Raw genomic sequence first — 23639 nt, 5'->3', positions numbered from 1 at the left:
GGCATTGGGACACTGCTGAGAAAGACCAAGGCAGAGGAAGACAGAGAGACACTTAAATGGGTCTGGCGAAACAGTCACACTGGATTCTGAGTGTGCAAAAGCAAAACAAGATGGGCACCACACATAGTGACCCAGACACCCTTCTACTATGACTCAGGCCATTTACTTTGGCTAAGCCCCATCCCCCAGGTTCCTGGAAGAAGTCAGAGGAGTAGGGGAGAAAAAAGGCACACAGAGCTGTCTCTCCAGCTTATTCTCCTACCCTCTAACAAGCAGAACAAAGCCCATGAACAGAAGGGACTCTGAAGCTCAGCGCTAGCTGCAGTGCTGCAGAGGCGAAGGGAGAGCAGTCACAGGAAGGAGTAGGGGCTGCACTGGGAAAGATTATCTCTCCCACCTTCACTCTTCCCGAACCTTCCCAGACATCCTGAAGCAGCCTCCTCCATTAATTCCTAAGCCAGCTCCCAACCCGGTGGGCTCCAAAGAGAGCTAGAGGAGAAAAGAGAAAAAGGAGTAGGAGTTTCCTTCCCTTATTGGGACCCTCAAGGGTCTCCTAAAAATCATGCCCCCTGTAGCCCTCATTCCCTAAATGATGAATGAATATTAAGTCTGAAAAAGCAAACTCCAAAGATGTTGCCTGAGACAAAATGGCCCCCCATAAGCATTTATCTTCAAGTGAGAGACTGACAGGGAGGGCTAGGGTGAGGGAAGATACAAGCGAACGAGACAAAGATACAGCCCTACAGATACCAGGCAAAACAGACAAGGAAGATCCAGCAGTGGAGCTGAGATGGAATCTGAATTGGCAGGGGGCCTTGGGCTTCTTTTCATCTCTCCTCCTTGCCCACCTCCCACTGTGTGTCTCTCCTGTTTAGCTGGGCTAACAATAGATCGACACCACACCCCTCTTCCCAACATCACCCCCTGCCCCATCCCACTACACCAGGATGGCCCAGAGAGCCTAAAGGAGTTGGTTCAGACTTACTGGAAAAACCTTCCAGAGCATGGAAATAGGGCCTAAAAGTTTTGCCCCCCATCATCACCCCCACCCTGTTTGTCAGCCTTTATGTCTCAAGGGGATCTTAAGCTCCAACTCTCACAACTAATGCTGGCTCTCCAGGACACTCTGAGAGGGGTCCTCCCGAGTTGATCCAGGAGTTGTTTGGTGGTTGTTTTGTTTTGTTTTTAGCCCAGTCAGACTGAACAGTCTGCAGGGCCAGAGAGGTCCCTGAAGCAAAAAGAAACAGAGGCCCTCTCCATGTGACAAATACACACACACACACACACACACACAGAGAGACAGGGAAAGAGAGAGAGAGAGAGAGAAAGAGAGAGAGAGAGACAAAAGCATCCATTTGAGTTAACAGTGTGGGTAAGGGTGCAAGGTGGTGACAGACTGGGGCCCTTGGAGACTAGTAAGCAGGTCTCCCCCGAGGCATGTTTATTCAAAGTCCCATTCTCACTGACTCAGAAGGCCCAGGCTTCCTCCCCTTCTTTCTTTCATTCCTTTAACAAGCATGTTTCCAGGTGCTCTGTGCCAAGCACTGTGGATAAAGATACCTAAGAAGCACCTCTGACCTTGACTGCCCTCGTACATGCCCCTCCCTTCTCAAGCTAGTTTTCGTTTCCTGGCCCAGCACCCCTCAAGCCCTACAGGACTCAACCCCAGGTCTTTTCTCCCCACACAGCCTGAGGTCCCTACCAACTTCAGTGGGAGTGGGCAAGGCCTAGAATTTCCTTTTGGGCCATTACAGATAAAGGTGCAGAACAGAAACCTGGGTAGGCAATATGATAGGAAGAGATGGGAGGTTTGCAGTCACAGATTTAGGTTCAGATCCATGGATTAATAGCATGACCTTGAGAAAGTTATTCAAGTTCTTTGGGCCTCAATTTCTGCATCTGTAAAATGGAAATACTGATACTACTTTCGAATGCTGCATCGGGGGTTAAATAATATACATAGAGTAACAGGCCCACTGTAAATATTAGTTCCCTTAAGATATCCTCCTTGGGTAGGGCTGTCATGATGAGGTAGAGCTGGACGGCTACTTTCTCTTGGATCCTCAAGAGAAAGGATGAATAAGCAAGTACTTACTAGGATCTCAGGGTTTGGGCATTTTTCTTTCAGGGGGTCAGTTGGGGAATCTGAAACCCTCTTCCTGCTGTAACTGGGAACGAAAGGCAGACCTGACCTTAGGATTCTAGAGGCTCCCCCCAAGATTGGGTGTGGCATCAATGATTTCTTTCCCGGTAAACCCTGCATCAGACCTGTTCCCCCCAACACACACACAAAAATCCAGGCTATAACTACTTTAGGGAATGATGGAAGGTTTGGTCTTAGAGCCCACTTCCATCCACACTCTGCAGAGACCCTGGGCTGCTTACCTCCCCTCTAGTCCACCCAAAAGTCTTCCCCCTTACCTTCTTGGGAGGTGGGGGTAGAGATCTGAGCCAATAACAAAGGGAAGATGCGCTTTCTCTTGGTTGGGGGGGGAGGGTGGAGAAGGGGAAAACATCAGAAAAACATGGAACTGGTTCTAACGGGTGGAGACGCTGTAGACAGCAGCAAAGGGGAGTTGAGTCTCCCGAAGGTAGGAAAGCAGCCCCCTGCCACTCTGCAGAGACTCAGCCGCTGGCCTGGTCAGGCCACACCCAGCCATCCTGATGCAGGGGAGAGGAGGGGCTGCGGGGAAGAGGATGAAGGATGAGCGGCGGGGAGCGGGCGCAGAGGGACCGGCAGAGACTAAGGTTCTGCGGGAGGCGGGGAGATTTAGCCACCCGCCCCCTCCCCGAATTCCCTCCTGGGCGACACTCACCCCAATAACGACGCTGTCATCCCCTTGGAAAATGGGGATGAACTTGTCTCCCCGCAGAATCTCAGCCTGGTTTAGCGGCCGGAATCGGCAGAGCACCTTGATGCTACATTCGTTGTTGGTCTCCGCCATGGTGGTCGCCGGCGTGGAGCTGGAACACTTCTTGGGCTGCAGGGGTGGTGTGTGCTCCAGAGGAGAGGGCTCTCAGCTAAGGCTGAGGCGGAGGACAGGTGCTCAGTCTCTGGGGGCAGAGTTGAGGGCGCCCGGGCGAAGCCTGGGGAGCAGGGCCGGGGCGCGCTCTCTCTCTCCTGCGGCAGCGGGATGCGGGAGACCTGGGCGTCTGGTCCTCTCGGGCGCTCTGCCTCTCCGCCCCTCGCGCTGCAGCGCCGCGCTGCGGGCCTGGGCGGGGCCGCGATGGAGGAGCGGGGGCGGGGCTCCCTCAGCTGGGGAGGCTGGCTCGACGTCGACCCCCGAAGGCTGGAACCTCACTGCTCCTCTGCTTCCTCCCCCATCCCTAACGTTCGGAGATAACCTTGCCCTCCACCCTTCCCCACCCAACTCACTGCATCCCACCCCTATACCCTCGATCTGTTTGTCCCTCCCTCAGACTCCACCCCCTGGAAGGGATAAGGGGACCGAGGTGGGCCTGTCGCCTGTGTAGCCAAAAGGGTCAAACAGATCTCCCACTCCCTTTATTCCAGGGCATCCCCCAACCCGTCACTAGCCTCTCTCCAAACTGGGATCACACTTCTCATTCTCCCCCTACGCCCATCCCATGCCCCACACGCACGGAAGCTGGACTCCCAACCCACTCAGCTTTCTGGGGGATCGCTGCCTGTACTCCTATGGAGGTGGGTGTCAGGGAGGAGTGTCATGGGAGGTTCTCGCTACTTCCTTCCCCTTCCACATCCAAAGGTGCACTCTACTGTCTCCCCAACGTACACAGCAGGTCCCCAGTTTCAGGGAAGATAAACTCCCATTCTGGGTTATGGGAATTCAAAAGCAGACACAATACTTATTTTTGTGTCCTAGGTTGAGGATGGGATGATGATGGGTAGGAAACATTTTTGCAAGAGAAAGGGAGTCAGAAAGCAGTGAAGGAGGGGCAATGATGGGGATGGGGAAGGCCAGAGAGACTTTGAAGTCTAAGGCAAACACCTGCATTTGGGTTTCAGGCAAATTCAGGTACCTATGGGAGTGTGTGTTTCCCGTCTCAGTAACCATTGGAGGATACAGTCCCAATACTTCAGCCCCCTTCCCTGGCCAAAAAAAGAAAAAAAAGGTGTGGGGGAAGAAGAACGAAAGAAATGCCAAGCCCCAGAGATTCCTTGTCCTTTCTCCCTTTGGGTCAGACTCCTGCTGCAGCCCCTGGAAAGAACCACCAAGAAGCTGGCCAAATTGATTTTTCTCCACGTCACAGGCCTCTGCTAGCCAACAGAGAGTTGGACTGCAGGAGTTGAGGTTCTAGGCAAAGGGGAAGGGCAGGGTGGATGGGACAAGGAGGAGGAAAGGAAAATTCAGCTCAGCAATTGTCTCATGAGTGGTTAAGGTCACTTAGACACTATGGGACAAAAGCAAGAGGCTCATAGCCTGGCCAGACAAGACCTAACTACTCAGAACTCAGGGGCTTCCCACATTGGGGCTACACCTCTAACCCACCTTGAATCTTAAGGGAACTGAAAGAAAAGAGTCCAACATAATGAATGGGATAGGAAAGCGGTAGGACTATGGAGAAAGGGATAGAGGCTTGGGGAGGAGCCAGGAGAAAGAAAGACAATGAGTTCCGAATTCAGGAACTCTCTAGTCACTTGGTTTGGCACAATTTCTAAGTGTTGCAGCATCCTGCAAGCTCAGGAAACATCCTGGGAAACATCCCATCCTTGGGTCCCCAGGGCCTCCAAGGTGGCATCTTTAGTAAAGGGGTTTCAAAATGCCAGTCCATGGAGGGTCACTGGTCAGAGACAAAAGTTCACTGAGTATGCCCTCACCTCCAAAAGAACAATGGTGAGTTGTTGTTGTTGTTATTTTTTAATATAAAGCTGGATTTGATAAGTTTCAAAAGACTATCTTTTATTCTGAGTGTGTCCTTCCTGCTTTTCTACTAAGTAATGATTGTGACAGTAAACAGTAGGTTTTCTGTTTGTAATATACTTACTTGATAAGAAAGTAAATCTTCAAGGTTTGTAGTTGTTTTAATTTTATTGAACGATGAAATTTAAAAGTCTGAGAACAGGAGGTAAGAATGGTGAATAGGTACAAAAAATTAGAAAGTATAGTAAGACCTACTATTTGATGGCACAATAGGGTGACTATAGTCAAGAATAACTCAATTGTACATTTTTAAATAACTTGAGTGTAATTGGATTATTTGTAACTTAAAGGATAAATGCTTGAGAGGATGGATACCCTCTTCTCCGTGATGTGCTCATTTCACATTGCATGCCTGTATCAAAATATCTCATGTGTCCCATAAATGCATACACCTACTGTGTACCCACAAAATTGAAAAAATTGAAAAATAAATAAAAGTCTGAGAACTATTAACAAAGTGGTTAAGAACACAGAGTGTTCAGACAGACATGGAGACACCACTTATCTATTTATGAACTTCAGATAAGATTGCCGGATTTGAAAAACAAAAAACAAAAACAGGATGCCCAGTTAAAGTTGAATTTCAGATACATAATTATTTGGGGGTTAGTATACCCACACACACCCACACACACCACACACCACACACACACACCTACTTATTATCTAAAATTCAAATTATCTGAAAGCCCTTACTTGAGAAGATTGCCTAACTTTTTCATTCCTAACTTACACTAAGCGTTTAAGACTTTTAAATTTTACTTCTTGTTTTTATTTTGTTTTTATAATACACAGTATCAAGCAAACTTGTTGTTTTTGAAACCCTGGCTGTGTCACTTATGACTAGCTGTATGATTTAATCTAGTCATTTTATTCCTGGGAGCCCAAAACAGGAATTATAAATGTTCTTTCATTGACTTGCTGAAATAGCTCCCCAAGGTTCGTTATTGTCGCTCCCCGCCCAAGCTCCGGTACACCAAAACTACACATCCCACAATCCTTGGCGGCGTCCTTTGGCCATTACCTCATTCCCTGGCCTCGTTCTCCCCAGTCCCGGCCTCTCCAGGGGTGTGGCAGCGGGGCTGTTCTCGCGACTTTTGCTTTACCCTTCTGCTGTGCTACTGCTGTCGCGAGACTTCCTGCTCATCTGCCGCTCCCTTTGCCGCCGCCTTAGCCCGGGACCCGAACCCAGCCTCTCCCCTATCCGAACACCGGCCCCGGCTCCTCCGAGGCAACGGTCCCCCAGCCCCGTCTCGCCGCCGCCATGGCGGACCCTAAATACGCCGACCTTCCCGGCATTGTGAGTACAAGGCCGGCCCCGGCTTCCCAGGACCGCGCCCCCGACCTCCCAAGGACCCCCAACAGAAACCAGCCCGCGACCCCTCCCGCCTGCAGCCCATCTTCCGACCAAGGGCTCCCGCCGCTCGTTCTCCGACCGGCCGCAGCACCCCCCGAACTCTTCTGACCCGACTGGGCCGGGCCGCCGGACGGCTCACCAGGCCCCCTTTACGGCAGTCGCCGGTAGCTCGGCCCAGAAATCGACTCCGGGTACTGACCGCTTGTGCCCGGGTGTTTCCACCATCCGTGTCAGCGCCGCCCATGCCCCCGCCAAATCTCTCCATGAGACCCCCACATCCCTACCCCAGACACACACACTAGACTACTTAGCGATTACCTTCATCCTGACAAGGAAAAGGTTACCATGGCAGAACCCTCTTGTGCCAGATGGGGAGCTCTATCCTTGGGGGAACCTGTGCCCTCCCCCACCTCCCACTCCCATGACAATCCTGGCGTGTACCTTTTGTGCTGCCCTGCCTGCTTCTCAAGGTGCGGGTTGGGACACAGGACCTTGAGTACTAAGGTCCTGAGTCACTCTCAATCCTTGTGCCAGGGTAGTGGTGTACAGGGCCTAATTGGAGGATAGCCCTCACCTTCTTCGGCAGTAGTGATTGCCAAGGACCTGCCCGCTTCTAGATTTAGGGTAACATCGTTGCTATCACTTACACTCACCGTTTACGGTCCCAGTTGTCTCCGCTGTCATCCCTACCCCTTGAGACATGGGAATTGACATACTGTTGACTCACGGGGCAGGTGGAGGAGAAAGGACAGAACCCTGGCATCACACCCTGCCTTCTCCGTTAGCTTATTTAAATGGAGTGGGGTAAGGGGTGTTGCGATGCTGGATAGTGAGGTTGGGTGGTCACTGCTTCTACCTGCAGGCCAGGAATGAGCCAGATGTTTATGAAACCAGCGACCTGCCTGAGGATGATCAAGCGGAGTTTGATGCGGTAAGAATGTGTGCTGCCACAGATTCCTCCGAACTCTGACCTTTCTCCCCTAGACAGGTCCTTCCCTTTCTCTGGGGAACTACAGCAATAAGCGGGTATGCCAACCCCAGCCTGGGTGGTATATAGGTTGCAGGACTTGAAAAGACCTTGCTGGGCTTGCAGCCACCAATGAGCAACGGCAGGAGGGAGAGTCATGTCAGTGGAATTACAGCTAACAACATCTGTTTGCAAAGCCCTGATCCTTGGACCTTTTAAATAAAATTGAAATATCTCAAAACAGATTTGGGGCTAGTGACGTAGGCCCCTGGGTTCTAACCCATGGAGATGAATCATGAAGCCTGGGCACTTGTAATAAACTGCTACCGAGAACTAGACTTTGAAATATAGAGAAATACTTTTAAAATATGAATACCCAGTATCCACTGGGCAAGGAATTAAGAAAGTGATTCCAAGATTTTAGAGTAAAACAAATTTGAGGAAGAATTTCATATCAGCAGAGGTGAGATTGTGGTTGCATTTTTAGATCTGAGAACTCTGAGGATGGAGTAATTAGGTGCGGACACATTTTAACTATGAGGGGAAACACTTAGCATGGTTTATTGAATGTGTTCATTCTGTGGTTTTTTTTTTTTTTTTTTTTTTTGTGCAATGCAGAGGAAGAAATGTCACTGCCCCCAATGAGCCCCAGACTAATGGGGAATTAGGATACATATAGGAAACGTATAGAAGGAAAAAAACAACAACAAAATTGAGTGAATGGAAATCAACATAGTAAAAACTCTGTTTAAGTGCCAAGGGGTGTGTTTATAGGATGTGTTTTAGGTTCTATTATTTCTGAAGAGAGCTGCGCTGGGATCACATTGGTGATGTGAGTTCTCAGTAAAGGTGTGTCCAAGAGTCATTGCAATATGCAGGCTCAGTTTGCTTGTCTGTAAGTCCTGTGGCTATTGTCTGTGGGGCTTGTTAGTTCTGGGGAATGCTGACTGCTGGCTTACAATGTATGGCTTGGCGTACTCACTTATTTCTTACTTGACTCCCCCATGTGGAAGTGGTTCTTACATTGTGGGAAACACCTTCTCTGTCCCTTCTCCCAGTGGTGTGGTCCTTGTGGCTTCTGTATTTTGCTGGCATGCCAATCTATCCCCCAAGCTTGAGTATCTTGGAGATAATGCAGATGATGATGTTGCTCAAGAACCTGGGTGTGCACCTGTCACTCCAAGAGGCATCTTATAGGAAGCTGCCTCTGTCCTCACAGAATAGGAGTGTATACAGTTGGTTCTCTGTGTTTATGGGTTCTAAACCCATGGATTCAACCAACCACGATGGGAAATATTTTTTAAAAATAAAAAATAGGCCCGATGCAGTGGCTCATACCTATAATCCCAGCACTTTGGGAGGCTGAGGCAGGTGGATCATTTGAGGTCAGGAGTTCGAGACCACGTCTCTACTAAAAAATACAAAAATTAGCAAGGTATGGTGGCGAACACTTACAGTCCCAGCTACTAGGGAGGCTGAGGCAGGAGAATTGCTTGAACCCAGGAGGTGGAGGTTGCAGTGAGCCGAGATTGCGCCACTGCACCCCAGCGTGGGCAACAGCAAGACTCTGTCTCAAAAAAAAACCATTACAACAATAAAAAGAATACAATGAGATCACTTGGACACAGGAAAGGAAGCATCACACACTGGGTCCTATTGTGGGGAGGGGGGAAGGGGAAGGGAAAGCATTAGGAGATATACCTAATGTAAATGATGAGTTAATGGGTGCAGCACACCAACATGGCACATGTGTATATATATATATATATATGTAACAAACCTGCATGTTGTGCACATGTACCCTAGAACTTAAAGTATTAAAAAAAAAAAAAGAATACAAAATTTAAAAACACAATATAACAACTATTTACATAGCATTTACATTGTACTAGGTATTTTAAGTAATCTAGAGATGATTTAAAGTATACAAGAGGATATGTGTAGGCTATATGCAGATACTATGCCAATTTATACAGAAGATGTGAACATATGCAGATTTTAGTATCAGGGGAGGTCCTGCAACCAGTCTCCCACAGTTGCCAAGGGACAGCTGTATGCTGAGAACTTTACTGCACTACCACAGTTCAGACTATTCAACTTAGGCTTAGGCTTCTGCCCTTCATGGTGAGATAATGAGTAGAACTCTTTCCTTTTGTCGCTGACTGTGATACAAACAAGTAGTTTCACAGTAATCCCCTTTCTAAACAAAAAAAAAAATATATTGTCATTCCTGTTTGAAGATACTGAGATATCTCTTAATAAAAAGGAGATGACACCCATTCCAGGTGTGGAAGAACCTGATTGTGCAGCTCTGAGTGGCTGTTTCTCCCCCAGAGCCTGAACAGCCTATTTTAGTAGCATCTAGTGGGGTGGCTGATGAGGAGAGGACACCGTGAGTGTTCATTTCCTGTGGCATATTGCCCAGGGTGCCAGTATAGAAGTGCATATGAGCTGAATGGCAAATAGAAGAAGAGTCGAATTGTTTCTGTCACCTAAGGCTCAGCTAAGTGACTCTCTGTCACTAGGGAGGAATGGGGTGGGCAGACCTTCAGCCGCTTCAGGAGCCCTAAGAGCCAAGATGTTTCCTGATGTCAGCTAATGTCTCTGGCCCCAGCATGTCCCTATGGGGCTTGCAGCTTTCGGGAAGTCAGCTGAGTAATGGCTCTGCCGCTGCTTTTAATACTGACGTAAATATGCAATTTGAGGAGCAGTGAATTGTGTGCTTAGATAATCTAGAAATGTCATGTCCATGAGGCCTGGGATCTCACCAGCAGCCTGTCTGTTTCCTGCCTACCTGCCCAAGACCTAGTATGAGTGACAGTGCACATGACCTGTCTTGTGGCTGAACCATGAGATTTTCAGTCACCTTCTTTTTTTGTGTGTTTTTTTGAGACGGAGTCTCGCTCTGTCGCCAGGGTGGAATGCGGTGGTGTGATCTTGGCTCACTGCAAGCTCCACCTCCCGGGTTCACGCCATTCTCCTGCTTCAGCCTCCCGAGTAGCTGGGACTACAGATGCCCACCACCATGCTTGGCTAATTTTTTTGTATTTTTAGTAGAGATGGGGTTTCACCGTGTTAGCCAGGATGGTCTCGATCTGCTGACCTCGTGATCCGCCTGCATTGGCCTCCCAAAGTGCTGGGATTACAGGCGTAAGCCACCGTGTCCAGCCTCAGTCACTTTCTTAACCCCTGACAACAGCATTCTCTGCCTTAATCTTCAGATTATTTTCAACTTTAATTTTCTCAGTTTTTAAAGTAGGTCACAGGGAACAGAGGATTCAAGGCTAAGTAGTGAAAAATCTGCCTCCCACCCCTGCCTACCACCACTTAGTTCTCTTCCCTAGAGACAACCAATATGGACAGCCTCTTGTGGAACCTTTCAGGGGGTCTCCAGATTTCTTTCTATTTTTTGAGACAGAGTCTCACTCTTTCCCCCAGGCCAGAGGGCAGTGGCGCAATCTTGGCTCACTGCAACCTTTGCCTCCCCAGTTCAAGCAGTTCTCCTGCCTCAGCCTCCCGAGTAGCTGGAATTACAGGCATGCACCACCACATCTGGCTAACTTTTTGTATTTTTAGTAGAGATGGGATTTCACCATGTTGGCCATGCTGGTCTCAAACTCCTGGCCTCAAGTGATCCAGCCATTTTGGCCTCCCAAAGTGCTGGGATTACAGGCGTAAGCTACCATGCCAGCCAGGTCTCCAGATTTCTGTCTGAAGGAATAGTCAAGTTGTGTCGACCCCACTGCTCCATAACTTTCTTCCTCAGATTCCTCCACTGTGGAAGAAATTGGGCTACTGAAGGAAAAATGTCCTTAGACATCCCTTAAAGATTTAAATTGCTAATTTAACTTAAACATAAACATTTTCCGATTCCCATAGTGGGGAGGATGGGGGAGGAAAGCATAAAAGATTTAAAGTTTGCTACAGATGATCCTGAATTTTTTTTTTTTTTTTTTTTTGAGATGGAATTTCACTCTTTTTGCCCAGGCTGGAGTGCAATGGTGTGATCTTGGCTCACTGCAACCTCCACCTCCCGAGTTCAAGAGATTCTCCTGCCTCAGCCTCCCGAGTAGCTGGAATTACAGGTGTCCATCACCACACCGGCTATTTTTTTGTGTTTTTAGTAGAGACAGGGTTTCACCATGTTGGCTGACTGGTCTGGAACCCCTGACCTCAGGTGATCCACCCACCTCGGCCTCCCAGAGTGCTGGAATTACAAGCGTGAGCCAACTGTGCCTGGCCAATCCTGATTTTTCTACTATCCCTTTAAAACAATTTTATCAGGAAGTAAAATCTTCTAGAACAGGAATGGACCAGGAAAGGGCGCAGGCTGTAGCCCTTTCCTCCTCAATCTGAGAAGATCTCTTTGCACTTCAGACACTGCCAGGTTAATTGGGGCAATAGGCTTGCTTGGAGATTTTTCTTTTTTTTTTTTTTTTTTTTTTTTTTTTTTTGTGAGACGGAGTTTCGCTCTGTCGCCCAGGCTGGAGTGCAGTGGCCGGATCTCAGCTCACTACAAGCTCCGCCTCCCGGGTTCACGCCATTCTCCTGCCTCAGCCTCCCGAGTAGCTGGGACTACAGGCGCCTGCCACCTCGCCCGGCTAGTTTTTTGTACTTTTTTTTTTTAGTAGAGACGGGGTTTCACCATATTAACCAGGATGGTCTCGATCTCCTGACCTCGTGATCCGCCCGTCTCGGCCTCCCAAAGTGCTGGGAGATTTTTCTTAAAATGTTTGGAAAACTAATTCCCAAATAGAATTCCACCCACACACACCCCCACCCTAACCCCCGGGCCCACCTTGGGTCGGTAAGGCTTTCTGCTAATGGCTTTTGAACTGCTGCAATAAGGGAAGTAAATTAAGAAAAATCTCATTAGAAACAATTTAGCTTCTCTCTTTATGGCGTAACTACCCCCAGTAAAAGGGGAAAAAATGACCTAGCCATAGTTTGAGGTGGCCCTGGCAGAGGCTTCATTTCTCCAAAAGGTAGATATTACTGGACACTCCTGAGATGAGAAACAGTAGGTCTCTTCCTTACAGTTTAGAAGATCCTGGAGTATGCTTGATTGTGTTCATTGACTGTTGGCACACTTGAACTTACCTGAGTTTTTCCTAATGCTTCCCCCATCCTCCCTCCTCACCACCTTGCCTGGACACTAGTTTGCACAAGTAAGACCATTCAATGCTTCTTCTCTGCATGTTTTTTTCATCTGCCATCTCGCATGCAATGCTCTGCCACTGTGCTATTGTTGTAGCTAATCGTTTTAAATTCCAGTGAGTCCCTGGCTGGGTCACTGAGGGTCCTGATGGCCTTATGTTTAAAGATCATTAATCAAGGGTTAGAAACAGCTATGATCCATGAATCATTGTCTCTTCCCCTTGTGAGGTCTGCAGAGTAAAACTGTCCAATGGAGGATGGGATAGAAGCATGGAGGCTATAAATGCTTTTGAACATGAGGCATTTAGGGGCTGGAGTTTGAAGACAGTTGCCTTTCTCCTCCTCAGACTAAGATCAAATGAAGATATTTTTTATGGAACGACTTTTAGCTATGCTAGACAAGGATAGAGAACAAAAGGGATGACATCCACAGTCCTCAGTTCTTGGCTGTATGTGGATTATCTCTGGGAAAAACTCATTTTAATATTCCCCTATGCTAGGTCTTCAGAGAAATGTAAATGGGATCAGAAGGAGGTTTATATGCAATTGTAAGATAATAACTTGGATTATTTGTGCTTTTGTGAGTCTTTCTGTTTCTGCACCCCTCCTTTCGCAATGGATGGATGGATGGTCAGCAATATATTGATCCATCCCGGACAGTTTTACTCTACAGCTCTGTCCATCTTCCTTGTCATCATGATTTTGAAGTACCCTGGCTGCAGTGTTGGTGTATAGCCTGAATAGGCTCAGAGAATAGCAGTGGCCACTTTCCCTGTCTGATTTAGAACCTCAGATCTTGCCCTCTGAGGCATAGCCACTTAGCCAAACAGCCCTGGGGGGTCTGGGAGTCTGTTAGTGAAAGAGACTGGGAGTCACATACTAGGTAAGCTGGCACCCGGGGTCAGGGCACTTGAAATCTTCCAATCAAGGTGACTAGTACTACTGCAGGTTATGCAGGAATCATGCCTAAAATCTCATCATCCTTCAACCCACCCATAGGACAGACCTGGAGGTGGTATATACTATCTGCAAACTAATATACCACTTTTCCTTTTCTTTGATTTTCTGTCCTCCCTATTCTGCCCAGTCCACTTGGTTTGAACTTGAGCTTATGGCCCATTGTCTTCTCTTTCTCCTTGAGTTTCTCCCAAGCTGGTTTTAGCTTGGTGGGACAAATCAGAGAAAGGTATAGTGTGTGTACTTCTCCTTTGTGTTTGCATGTGTGCAGCTATGGGTGCTTATGCCCACTCTATGCAGAGACATCCCAGCCTCGACCACAGGACAGGACCTGGAGCCACCTCTACCCTGAACTGAAAGAGTAATCTTTTTTTTTTGAGACAGAGTCTCACTCTGTTGCCCAGGCTGGAGTGCAGTGGCATGATCTCGGCTCACTACAACCTCCGCCTCCTGAGTTCAACTGCAACCTCCACCTCCCGGGTTCACATGATTCTCCTGTCTTAGCCTCTCGAGTAGCTGGGATTATAGGCGCCCACCACCACGCCTGGCTAATTTTGTATTTTTAGTAGAGATGGGGTTTCACCGCGGTGGCCAGGCTGGTCTCAAACTCCTGACCTCAAGTGATCCACCCGCCTCGCCCTCCCAAAGTGCTGGGATTACAGACATGAAACACTGTGCCTGGCGGAAAGAGGAATCTTGGCTGGGACCCTAGCATCATCTAGGGAACAGAGAGGTTATGGGTCAGAGGTATCTGGATGAAATACTGGTGAAAGGAAGCACTTGTTTTTAATCCCACCATGTTTTTTCACATGCACACACCATCCTCAACCTTCCACACTTCCATCTGCCCATCAGCAGAGCTCCTAGAAAGGCAGGGCATACCACTGGATATCCCCTCCTGGCAGTTCTAAACCAGCCTTGCCTCGAAGTGGGAGCCTTATCTGTGTTGCCCAAACTCAAATAAGGCCTCTTGGAAATACTCTCACCCTTCCCCCTTGTCTACCCTCCAACCCCTGTGAATCTTGTGAACAGAGGGTTGAAGAAACATGTTCTGCACATGCGCTGGTAGCTGTGAATCTTAGTGTCCCCTGGACCCATCATGGCAGAATTGCTCTGGATCCCTCGGAGCTGCGGGGTGAGTTATCAACCACTCGAGGTGGAGGCAAACGTGCCAGGCTGCGTGAGGGACCAGGAGCAGCCCTGCCTCTTCCCTTGCAGGAGGAAATGAAAATGGATCTATACTTAGGTACTTCATCATTCCTTAAACTCACCATCTGTACCTGACATATTTTGTTCTGTCTCACCTAAAGTCTTATCAGACTTCCTACCTGATCGCTCTCATTGCGACTGATTCTGCCATCCAAATGTCTGATTTTTCACAGCTAGAGAAACCAAGAGATAGGAAGACAAGGGCCATGAACTAAGAAGGGGAACTCCTCTCCTGAGAATCATTGACCCTCTATCAGCTACAAGTCCTAAGAATCTCTTTAACTTCTGCTTCATCTTCTGCCATTTCTAATAGCTTCCCCGCCACCTCAGCCTTCTCTCCCCAGTTTCCTATTCCATGCCACTGGCTTGTAACATCTAACTCCTAGTTTTCAGATGATCCTAAACTGCTGCTGTTAATGGCAACGCTTCATGACATCCTCACCACCAGAGGGAAAAGGGTCTCATGCTGTTCTTTCTCTTGGGGTATATGGTGACCCCAGCTGAAATTTCTTGGCCCCTAAATTTCACTAGGCTCCCCTGGGGCCCTGTGGTGCAGTGTGTTTGAAGACTGTCATGTAGTGCATGTGACAATTTGCTAATAACAATTTTGTCTTTTTTTTCCCTCCCTCATCCCCATTCCCCCACTCCCTTTCCTTTTAACTCTTTTGATTTTCTCACCTCTGGGGAAACCACAAGGAGCTGGTAAGAAGCCTGACCTTTCATCTGCTTTTTAACGGGGTGTGCTATGATGAGCAGTTGTTTCTCTGTCCTTTAGATTCTACTAAATCTTTCGTTCCTCTATTCAGTCCCACACACAGCCTTTTCCTATCTCACAAGTCACTGTAATTATACTGCCCCCAACTCATGCCCCAGATCTTCAAGATACTGCTGGAGTAGGTGCTACTGGAGGACTAGAGTGTGCCCCCAGGCCACAGCCTTGGAGAGGCTCCAGAGGATGCCAGCGCCAGGTAGCCCAACTGGCCCAGGACACTCTCCCACAGCAGGAATGAAAATGCTGTCTGTCCCTGTGACTGTCCAGAACCTCTGAGACTCACCGTCTGTGTGTTGACCCTCTTTACTCCCTGCTTTCACTACTTAGGAACATAAATAAGAAAGTAGGCTCCCATCTGCATAGTGACCGCCCATAATAAGGGCTTAACAAATGGTAGCTATGATTTTTTTCCTGGGTCTGTAGGTTATGCCTCCCATTCCTCTTTTTTAAGAGGATTAAACAAAAGAGGATGGGTGGGATTGGCCTGGATTGGGGCTTTCACAGGGAGAAGTGGCATGTTCCTGAGTATGAACTTCAGAGAAGATGGTTGTCTATCCTTAGCCTGAGCTCTTCTCAGTTGATAAGAGGCCAGAGACCACACAGCTATTAGATGGGTGGGTGTTCTGGCCGTAACGTTTCAGAACAGGTTAAAGAGATAATCATTTGGCACTCAAATGTCTCTTCCCCTGGGCACTGGCATATGGGACATTGAGTCCTTTTTTTTCCCTTGATCTATAGCTTGTGCCCCTTTGCCCAGTAATTCCCTGAGGAAGAGGTAAAGATCAAAGTTGATAATTTGTCCTTTCCCCCTTCTTCCCTTATTTTTAAAGCTGCCACCCACACAGATTCCTGCTCTGACTAATAGAGCAGAAATGAAGGAAGGAGCTTCCTTCTATCTGCTTTTCTTTCTCAATGATGTCCCACCATGTCCCCCTCACACCCTCTCCCCACATACCTACACAGAGGCAGAGGTTCTCAGTCCTGGCTGTAGGTTAGAATCACCTGGACATCTGGCCCTACCCCAGATTAGAATCTCTAGAAGTGGGCCCAGGCCTTTTTCTTTTCTTTTTTTTCTTTTCTCTCTCTTTTCTTTTTTTTTTTTTTTTTTTTTGAGACAGGGTCTCACTCTGTTGCCCAGGCTGGAGTGCAGTGGCATGATCTCTGCTTACTGCAACCTCCACCTGCCAGGTTCAAGTGACCCTTCCACCTCAGCCTCCTGAGTAGCTGGGTCCACAGGCATGTGCCACAATACCCAGCTATTTTATATTTTTTATAGAGATGGGATTTCCCTCTGTTGCCCAGGCTGGTCTTGAACTCCTGAGATCCACCCGCCTTGGCCGAACTTTGGGAAGCCAAGGCGGGTGGATCACTTGGACCCGAATTCCAAATGATCCACCCGCCTCGGCCTCCCAAAGTGCTGGGACTACAGACAGGCTTGAGCCGCCATTGCCTGGCTGTCTCTTAAAAAAAAAAAAAAAATTTCTAAGTGATTCTAACATGCAGCCTGGGGTGAGAACCATTGTTCTAGGTGAAAGAAGGAAGGTTCATTTTGCCTTCCTCCTGTAGATGGTGGAAATGTCATCCCCAACAGAAAAGGACTCCTGGGTCTCCCTTCTACTTCCATCAGTACTCTGTTGGGAGCTGTCAGGCTTCTGACAATTGAAAAAGGGACATGCAGTCAGGAGTGCTTGGTGCAGTCTTGCTGTTGTCACTGGAATCTGAACAGCATGTAGATACCTAGTAAGGAGGGAACCTCTCTGCTTCAGTTTCTAGGGTGAAGTCTCTTTTACCACCTACTGTGTCCCCTGTTTTTGGAAGAACTTCAGTGCCAAAAGCACGGCAGAGGAGTCAGGGAAAAAAATCAGGTGCTGCAGCATCTCTGAAGAGATGCTGGGCTGTCTCCATTTCAGAGCTTACATGTGGCTCTTGCCCATGGATACTCTTGGCAAGCAGATATTGCCTATGTTAGTTGCTTCTGAGATGTCCCATAAAGATAATCCAGTAAGCCCTTGCCCCTTCTCCCTATCCCTGAATTTGCTGGCCTCATGGCAGCCTGGAAATCAGGCTTCTGGTCAGGCCCTCTGTTGGCCTTCTTTTTGTACTAAGAGCTTGTGTCTTACTTTCAGCAGGTTTAAAGTCCTAACATTCACACTCAGGGTTAGTGGCTTGATTATCTGCCTTCCCTCCTCTTTCCTTCTAGCAAGGATAGGAGGTTAGCATTAAAATTAACTTGCTCAGCGGGCAAGGAGATTTACTTTTGGGAGGGGGAGGTTAAAAGAGGTCAGGTTAGTTTCTTGCCTTGAGTGCATGGTGTGTGCCAGACAACTGGGAGGGGTAGGGTGGGGGGATGGGAAGGCTTATGTACAGAGAGGGTGGGGAGGTTATTCTCCCTCTGTTCCCAGTTGAATGAGGGTGTTAATATTTATACAACTGAGGCTCCAAATTTACCAGGAAGCTTCAGTTTCCTAGGTTGAGCCTGGGTATGCACCTTGGAATAGAGCCACCCTTCTTTCCCCTTGGACAAGTAGGGCCCAGTCACCTAATGGTTTGGGGATTTTGTGGGATAGAGTAAGTTCTAGAGTAGGAATGAGTCTGTCTGTGTCCTAAACTCCCTGTTCTTGCAGGAGGAGCTGACAAGCACAAGTGTGGAACACATCATTGTCAATCCTAATGCTGCCTATGACAAGTTCAAGGACAAGAGAGTGGGGACAAAGGGACTTGGTGAGACTGGACTGGAAGTTGGGTGGGGGGAAGACTGGAGGGTAAGCATGAGAAGTGGTTTCCTGTCCTAAGGTCTTAGTGACTTGTGCTCGGGGGAAGGGGTCCCTCATGGAGATCTTTTATGGAAGCCCGGACAGTCACCTAAGACCACGACTGCCTTGGGCCTAGATCAGGTCTTCAGTTCCATCTTCTTTTCTTGGCAGATTTCTCAGATCGTATTGGAAAAACCAAGAGGACAGGATATGAATCTGGAGAATATGAGATGGTTTGTTGTGTGTGTGTGTTGATGGGAATGGTGTAGTGACCCTATCTAGCAGACATGTAGTAGGGAGATCAAGGGATACAGGTGGGATTCTGTTTCTCCTCTGTTCCTGAGGAAGCAGCAGGATGCAGCCAGGGAACCTCTGCCCCACTGCTGTTTGGTCTGGAGAGCCTCCAGCCCTCTGGCTATCCTCAGTTCTCTGGTACTAGGGTGTTGTGGATTCTCAATTGGATATGATACCTTTATGACTTAGGCCCAGGGTGTGGATGAATTCTTGAGGCTCCCTATAATGAGATGTATAACATTACCCTCTGTGCTTGCTCTCTAGCTTGGAGAGGGTCTGGGAGTGAAGGAGACACCCCAGCAAAAGTACCAGCGCCTACTGCATGAGGTCCAAGAGCTGACAACTGAAGTTGAAAAAATCAAGGTAACTACAAACTCTCTTCTCCCCTCTCTGTTGTGACTTACACAGTAGAGGAAGACCTCAAGCAAGAAGAGAAAGATTCCCTGCCTGGCCGGGCACGGTGGTCACGCCTGTAATCCTGCCACTTTGGGAGGCCAAGGCGGGCAGATCACCTGAGGTCAGGAGTTCAAGACCAGCCAGGCCAACATGATGAAACCCCATCTGTACTAAAAAATACAAAAAATTAGCCAGGCGTGGCGGCACATGCCTGTAGTCCCAGCTACTCGGGAGGCTAAGGCAGGAGAATTGCTTGAACTCAGGAGGCGGAGGTTTCAGTGAGCTGAGATCATGCCACTGCACTCCCAACCTGGGCGACAGAGCAATACTCCATCTCGAAAAACAAAAGAAAGATAGAAAGATTCCTTAAGCTCATTGATAAAGGGGCTAAGGTTTCCAGAGTTTAGAAATATGCATCCATCTGTATGCAGTGCAACATACAGGTGGTCAGTCTGTCATGCTAAAAACCATCCCAGTGACCTCCAGCTACAACTACCTGTAAAGGGCTTGACCTGTTTTTTTGCTTTTTGATTCATTCTTCCTATCCCCCGATTCTACCTTTTTTCACACTAGACGACAGTGAAGGAGTCAGCCACAGAGGAGAAGCTGACCCCTGTGGTGCTGGCTAAACAGCTGGCAGCCCTGAAGCAGCAGCTGGTTGCTTCCCACCTGGAGAAGCTGCTGGGACCAGATGCTGCAATCAACCTTACCGACCCTGATGGCGCCCTGGCTAAGTGGGTACCCTACTTTGTTGAAAAATCATTGCTGATTGGGGTTGTGGATGGACTCAGCCAGCTACTGACAGGGGTGCTAAGTGGCAGAGAAGTGGCCTAGATGTTTCTTAATGCTGATTATGAGCCAAAAGTGAGGGAGAGTGACTGACCCTCCTCCTTCCAGTCATGATATTATTACTCGGTCTCCTAACTAGGCGCCTACTGCTGCAGCTGGAAGCAACGAAGAACAGCAAAGGTGGCTCAGGGGGAAAAACCATTGGGATCCCCCCAGATAGCAGCCTTGTCACTTATGAACTACACTCTCGGCCTGAGCAGGACAAGTTCTCTCAAGCTGCCAAAGTAAGTGTGGATACAGCGTTGGTTGGGAAGCCAAGGGGAGACGTGGCCCTAGAGATTTTCCTGTCTCTCTCCAAGGAGAGAGTGCTGGGAAGGCTTCTGATTCCTCTGATTCCTCGATTCCTCTTCTGATTCCTCATTCTGTATGTTTCTTTCTTTTCTTTCTTTTTTTTTTTTTTTTTTTCCCCGAGACAGTCTTGCTCTGTTGCCCAGACTGGTGTGCAGTGGTGCTATCTCAGCTCACTGCAAGCTCCGCCTCCTGGGTTCACACCATTCTCCTGCCTCAGCCTCCCGAGTAGCTGGGACTACAGGCGCCCATCACCACGCTGGGTTAATTTTTTGTATTTTTAGTGGAGATGGGGTTTCACCGTGTTAGCCAGGATGGTCTCCATCTCCTGACCTTGTGATCCGCCCACCTCGGCCTCCCAAAGTGGTGGGATTACAGGCGTGAGCCGCTTTACCTGGCCTCATTCTCTATGTTTCCCTTGCCCATCTACCTTCGGTTAAGATTTTAAGATTGTGGCTAGGTATGTGTTCCAGGGAAAGGAGTTCCTTGGGGTGGCAAGTGGCATGCAGAGTAGAACAGGATCGTATTCCTCCCACTGCAGCAGCAGGGAAGCAGACGGCAAATCTCACCTCCTTCCTCCCACTAGGTCGCAGAACTTGAAAAGCGCCTGACAGAGCTGGAGGCAGCTGTACGTTGTGATCAGGATGCTCAGGTCAGGTGTTCTCCTGTACATAATCTGAGCCTTAGATCCTGCAACTCTAGGCCTTAAGGTCTACGACATTCCACATAAGCCTGGGAGGAGTCATCAAAGGGCTTCAGTTACAGGGATCAGCTAGTGGGTTCCCAGCTAGAACCAGGAAAGATGGGAGAAGATGATAATCATGGAGATACAAGGACCACTGACTTTTTCCCTCCCTTTCCCACCAGAATCCCCTTTCTGCAGGTCTACAGGGAGCCTGTCTCATGGTGAGTTTGGAAGAAACTGGAGTGTTTGGATTACAGAGGGGATAATTGGGATTGGGTTTGCTTTGAGGATTATTTTTGAGTTTGTAGCTATGTATTAATTTAGTGGAATATGGGAGGCCTCTTCCTAGTCTGATCCTTTCCTCTTCATGATGCTTGTCCCAACTCTCATCCCCAGGAGACTGTAGAGCTGTTGCAAGCAAAGGTGAGCGCCCTGGACCTTGCAGTTTTGGATCAAGTAGAGGCTCGGCTACAGGTATTAAATGGAGGGAAAATTAAATTATGGATAGCTTGGGACTTTGGAAGCCCTGGATGCCCTATCAACCTTAAAATCTGTGTTTTCAGAGTGTTCTGGGAAAGGTGAACGAGATTGCCAAGCATAAAGCCTCTGTGGAAGATGCAGATACACAAAGCAAGGTCAGGAAGACACCTTTCCCATCTCCTTTCCACTCCCTCAGGTTCTCCGAGTGGCAGTGTCAAAGCATGAGAACACACTGACTCCTCAGGTCCCCATCTTCATAAGCTCTTATCAGCTGGCAATGTCAGGGCAGTGCTTCCCTCTGCCCACTTGATCCTTTTCCCCACTATGGTGAAGTAGCAGCCTGTGCTTACTGACCTGGCTGCCTCAGTCATCCCCTGTGGGCCCTATTGTGTCCCTTCAGGTGCACCAGCTATATGAAACTATACAGCGCTGGAGCCCCATTGCCTCCACCCTCCCTGAGCTGGTGCAGAGACTTGTCACCATCAAGCAGCTGCACGAGCAAGGTGGGAGGCCAGCTGCGAGGAGTGCTAAGAGAAGTTGAAAAATGGGCAACTTTTGGTCCCCTTCTTCGTCTTGGATTCTAGTCTCAACCATACTTTTCTTACTTTTGTAGCCATGCAGTTTGGTCAGCTCCTGACACACTTGGATACCACCCAGCAGATGATTGCTAATTCCCTGAAGGACAATACCACCCTCTTGACCCAGGTGTGTGCCCCTTTGTTGATCTGCCTCCTTTTTCTAGCATGTACAAACTAGGTTCTCTAGTGTTATAGGGTTCTGCTGTAGCCTATTTTGTAGCATGGTGTTGTGGCAGGGGGTTGGTCTGGAGTCTCCATCCTGTTTTCAACGTGAAGGCCCTTCGACAACTTATTTAACCTATGAACCTCCATCTTTCCATTTGGGAAATTATACCTCCCTCAGAGTTAGGTAGATGAGGTGAAATAATATAGGCAAATTGTTAGGGGCTAGTGAACATGTTTTCTTATAAAACCCCACTCTTTCCCTCTGTCGTCTCAGCTTTACTCTCCCTGATAAGCACAGTACACTGGAAGGAATCTGGGCTTTGAAGTTAGAAGTCAGGCCTTAATCTGGTTCTGTTGCTTCCTTTCTGACCCTGGACAATGAGCCTCACCTAGTTCCTTCATTCTTTTAGTAATGCCTGGCACACAGCAAGTCCACAATTTCTTTTTATTATTTTATTTTTTATTTTTAAGATAAGAGTTTCGCTCTGTTGCCCAGGCTGGAGTGCAGTGGCGCGATTTCAGCTCACTGCAGCCTCCACCTCCCAGGCTCAAGCGATTCTCCTGACTCAGCCTATTGAGTAGCTGGGATTACAGGCACACGCCACCACACCTAATTTTTGTTTTTTTTTAGTAGAGATGGGGTTTCACCATGTTGTCCAGGGTGGTCTGAAACTCCTGACCTCAAGTGATCCACCCGCCTCGGCCTCCCAAAGTGCTGGGATTACAGGTGTGAGCCACTGCACCTGGCCACAAGTCCACAATTTCTGTTGGAGGCACTATTCTCAGTGCTGGAAGGAGCATTAAAGTCGAGAGACCAGCATCAATCACAGGATCACTGAGATAAATGAAAAAATGTATAAGGACTTAGAATAACATCCTCTTCCTCCAGAGCAGTTTTCTAACGTTTTGAACTAGTGAAACGCTCATTTCAACAAAATCTTATTTAGCTCTCATTGCATAAAACAGATTTTTAAAAACTGTTCTGGTTGAAGTCAGGATGAGAATTCTCAAGAGTCCTGCCTGCTTGGCACACCTAGAGCTTGGTCTGTGGTACTCTTAAGGGTAGCTTGAAAATTGGTGCTATAAACATCCCCCCTCTGTGGCCCACAAACTGCTTCCATTTCTTGTCTTCTCTCAGAGAATTCCTTCAGGTCCTCATCCAGTTAAGCATCTGGACCTGACAAAGAGTAAAACCTCTCTACCACTTTGTAGGTGCAGACAACCATGCGTGAAAACCTGGCCACAGTTGAGGGGAACTTTGCCAGCATTGATGAACGGATGAAGAAGCTGGGAAAGTGAGCACATTTGGGAGCTGGAGAACAGGGGTAATCCCTACCCCTGTGAACTGTTAACAGCTTACATAGGGTTTCCCCTTTACTATAACTCTAGCATCCCCATCCCATTTGACACTGGGGGCAAGGGTTCTTCTTGCATGTGGGGTTTACACCCCTCCCCTGATGAATAGAGTGGTAGCTAGGGGTTGGTTATTAGAAGGTGGTCTCCCCTCAGGCCTGGGGGATAAGGACGTGGGCCCAGCCACATGCCAGCTCATGTCCAATATTGCTTTGCCTGGTGTGGGGAAGGATTGGGTCTTGTCCTCCAACACAGCTTCTGTGGCTGACTCTAATACTGTACAACTGTTTCTGACCATTAAATGCTGTTGTACTCTGTGTGGCCTCTGCTGTGTTTCCTGGGGAGGAAGCAGCACTAGGACATAGGCATTCATCATAACAGGCAGTCTAAGCCACTCTATACTACAACAGATGGATTTAAATTGTAACCTGTTCTTACCAAAGAACTAAATAAAAAATGAGTACAGAGCCAGAGC

At 48.2% G+C, this 23639-nt stretch overlaps 2 protein-coding genes across 6 annotated transcripts in view; one reads left to right on the top strand and one right to left on the bottom strand.

Annotated features, from left to right (window-relative positions):
• KIF5A (kinesin family member 5A) overlaps positions 1-3197 on the bottom strand; it is a 34124-nt gene extending 30927 nt beyond the window's left edge. The window contains exon 1 of the mRNA XM_025401446.1: positions 2817-3197. Coding sequence (XP_025257231.1) covers positions 2817-2945 — 129 coding nt within the window. The 5' untranslated portion in view covers positions 2946-3197. The remainder of the gene's footprint in view (positions 1-2816) is intronic.
• Positions 3198-5899: 2702 nt separating this feature from the next.
• On the top strand, positions 5900-23637 carry DCTN2 (dynactin subunit 2). Of its 5 annotated transcripts, none has more exons than XM_025401003.1 (16): positions 5900-6204; positions 7124-7192; positions 12388-12396; positions 15425-15519; positions 17948-18044; positions 18248-18309; positions 18635-18733; positions 19340-19500; positions 19695-19839; positions 20490-20555; positions 20771-20809; positions 20985-21062; positions 21152-21223; positions 21469-21571; positions 21682-21773; positions 23024-23637. In XM_025401003.1, exons 6-16 carry the CDS (start codon positions 18307-18309, stop codon positions 23108-23110), a joined length of 945 nt encoding a protein of 314 aa, XP_025256788.1. In that variant the 5' UTR covers positions 5900-6204; positions 7124-7192; positions 12388-12396; positions 15425-15519; positions 17948-18044; positions 18248-18306; the 3' UTR covers positions 23111-23637. The 5 variants fall into 5 exon arrangements, with proteins under 5 accessions (XP_025256788.1, XP_025256785.1, XP_025256789.1 ...); XM_025401000.1 differs by lacking the exon at positions 15425-15519 and adding an exon at positions 15248-15253; XM_025401004.1 differs by lacking the exon at positions 12388-12396.
• The last annotated feature ends 2 nt before the right edge of the window (positions 23638-23639 follow it).

This window comes from Theropithecus gelada, chromosome 11, assembly GCF_003255815.1.
Source record: "Theropithecus gelada isolate Dixy chromosome 11, Tgel_1.0, whole genome shotgun sequence".
NCBI classification, from domain to species: Eukaryota; Metazoa; Chordata; class Mammalia; order Primates; family Cercopithecidae; genus Theropithecus; species Theropithecus gelada.
Note: the sequence above shows the minus strand (reverse complement) of the source record. Positions and strands in the feature narration are given on the sequence as shown.

Coding starts and splice junctions, on each gene's coding strand:
- DCTN2 (XM_025401000.1), top strand. CDS start 6,169: ATGGCGGACCCTAAATACGCCGACCTTCCCGGCATT. Junction 6,205..7,123: donor ACGCCGACCTTCCCGGCATT/GTGAGTACAAGG, acceptor TTCTACCTGCAG/GCCAGGAATGAGCCAGATGT. Junction 21,774..23,023: donor ATACCACCCTCTTGACCCAG/GTGTGTGCCCCT, acceptor ACCACTTTGTAG/GTGCAGACAACCATGCGTGA.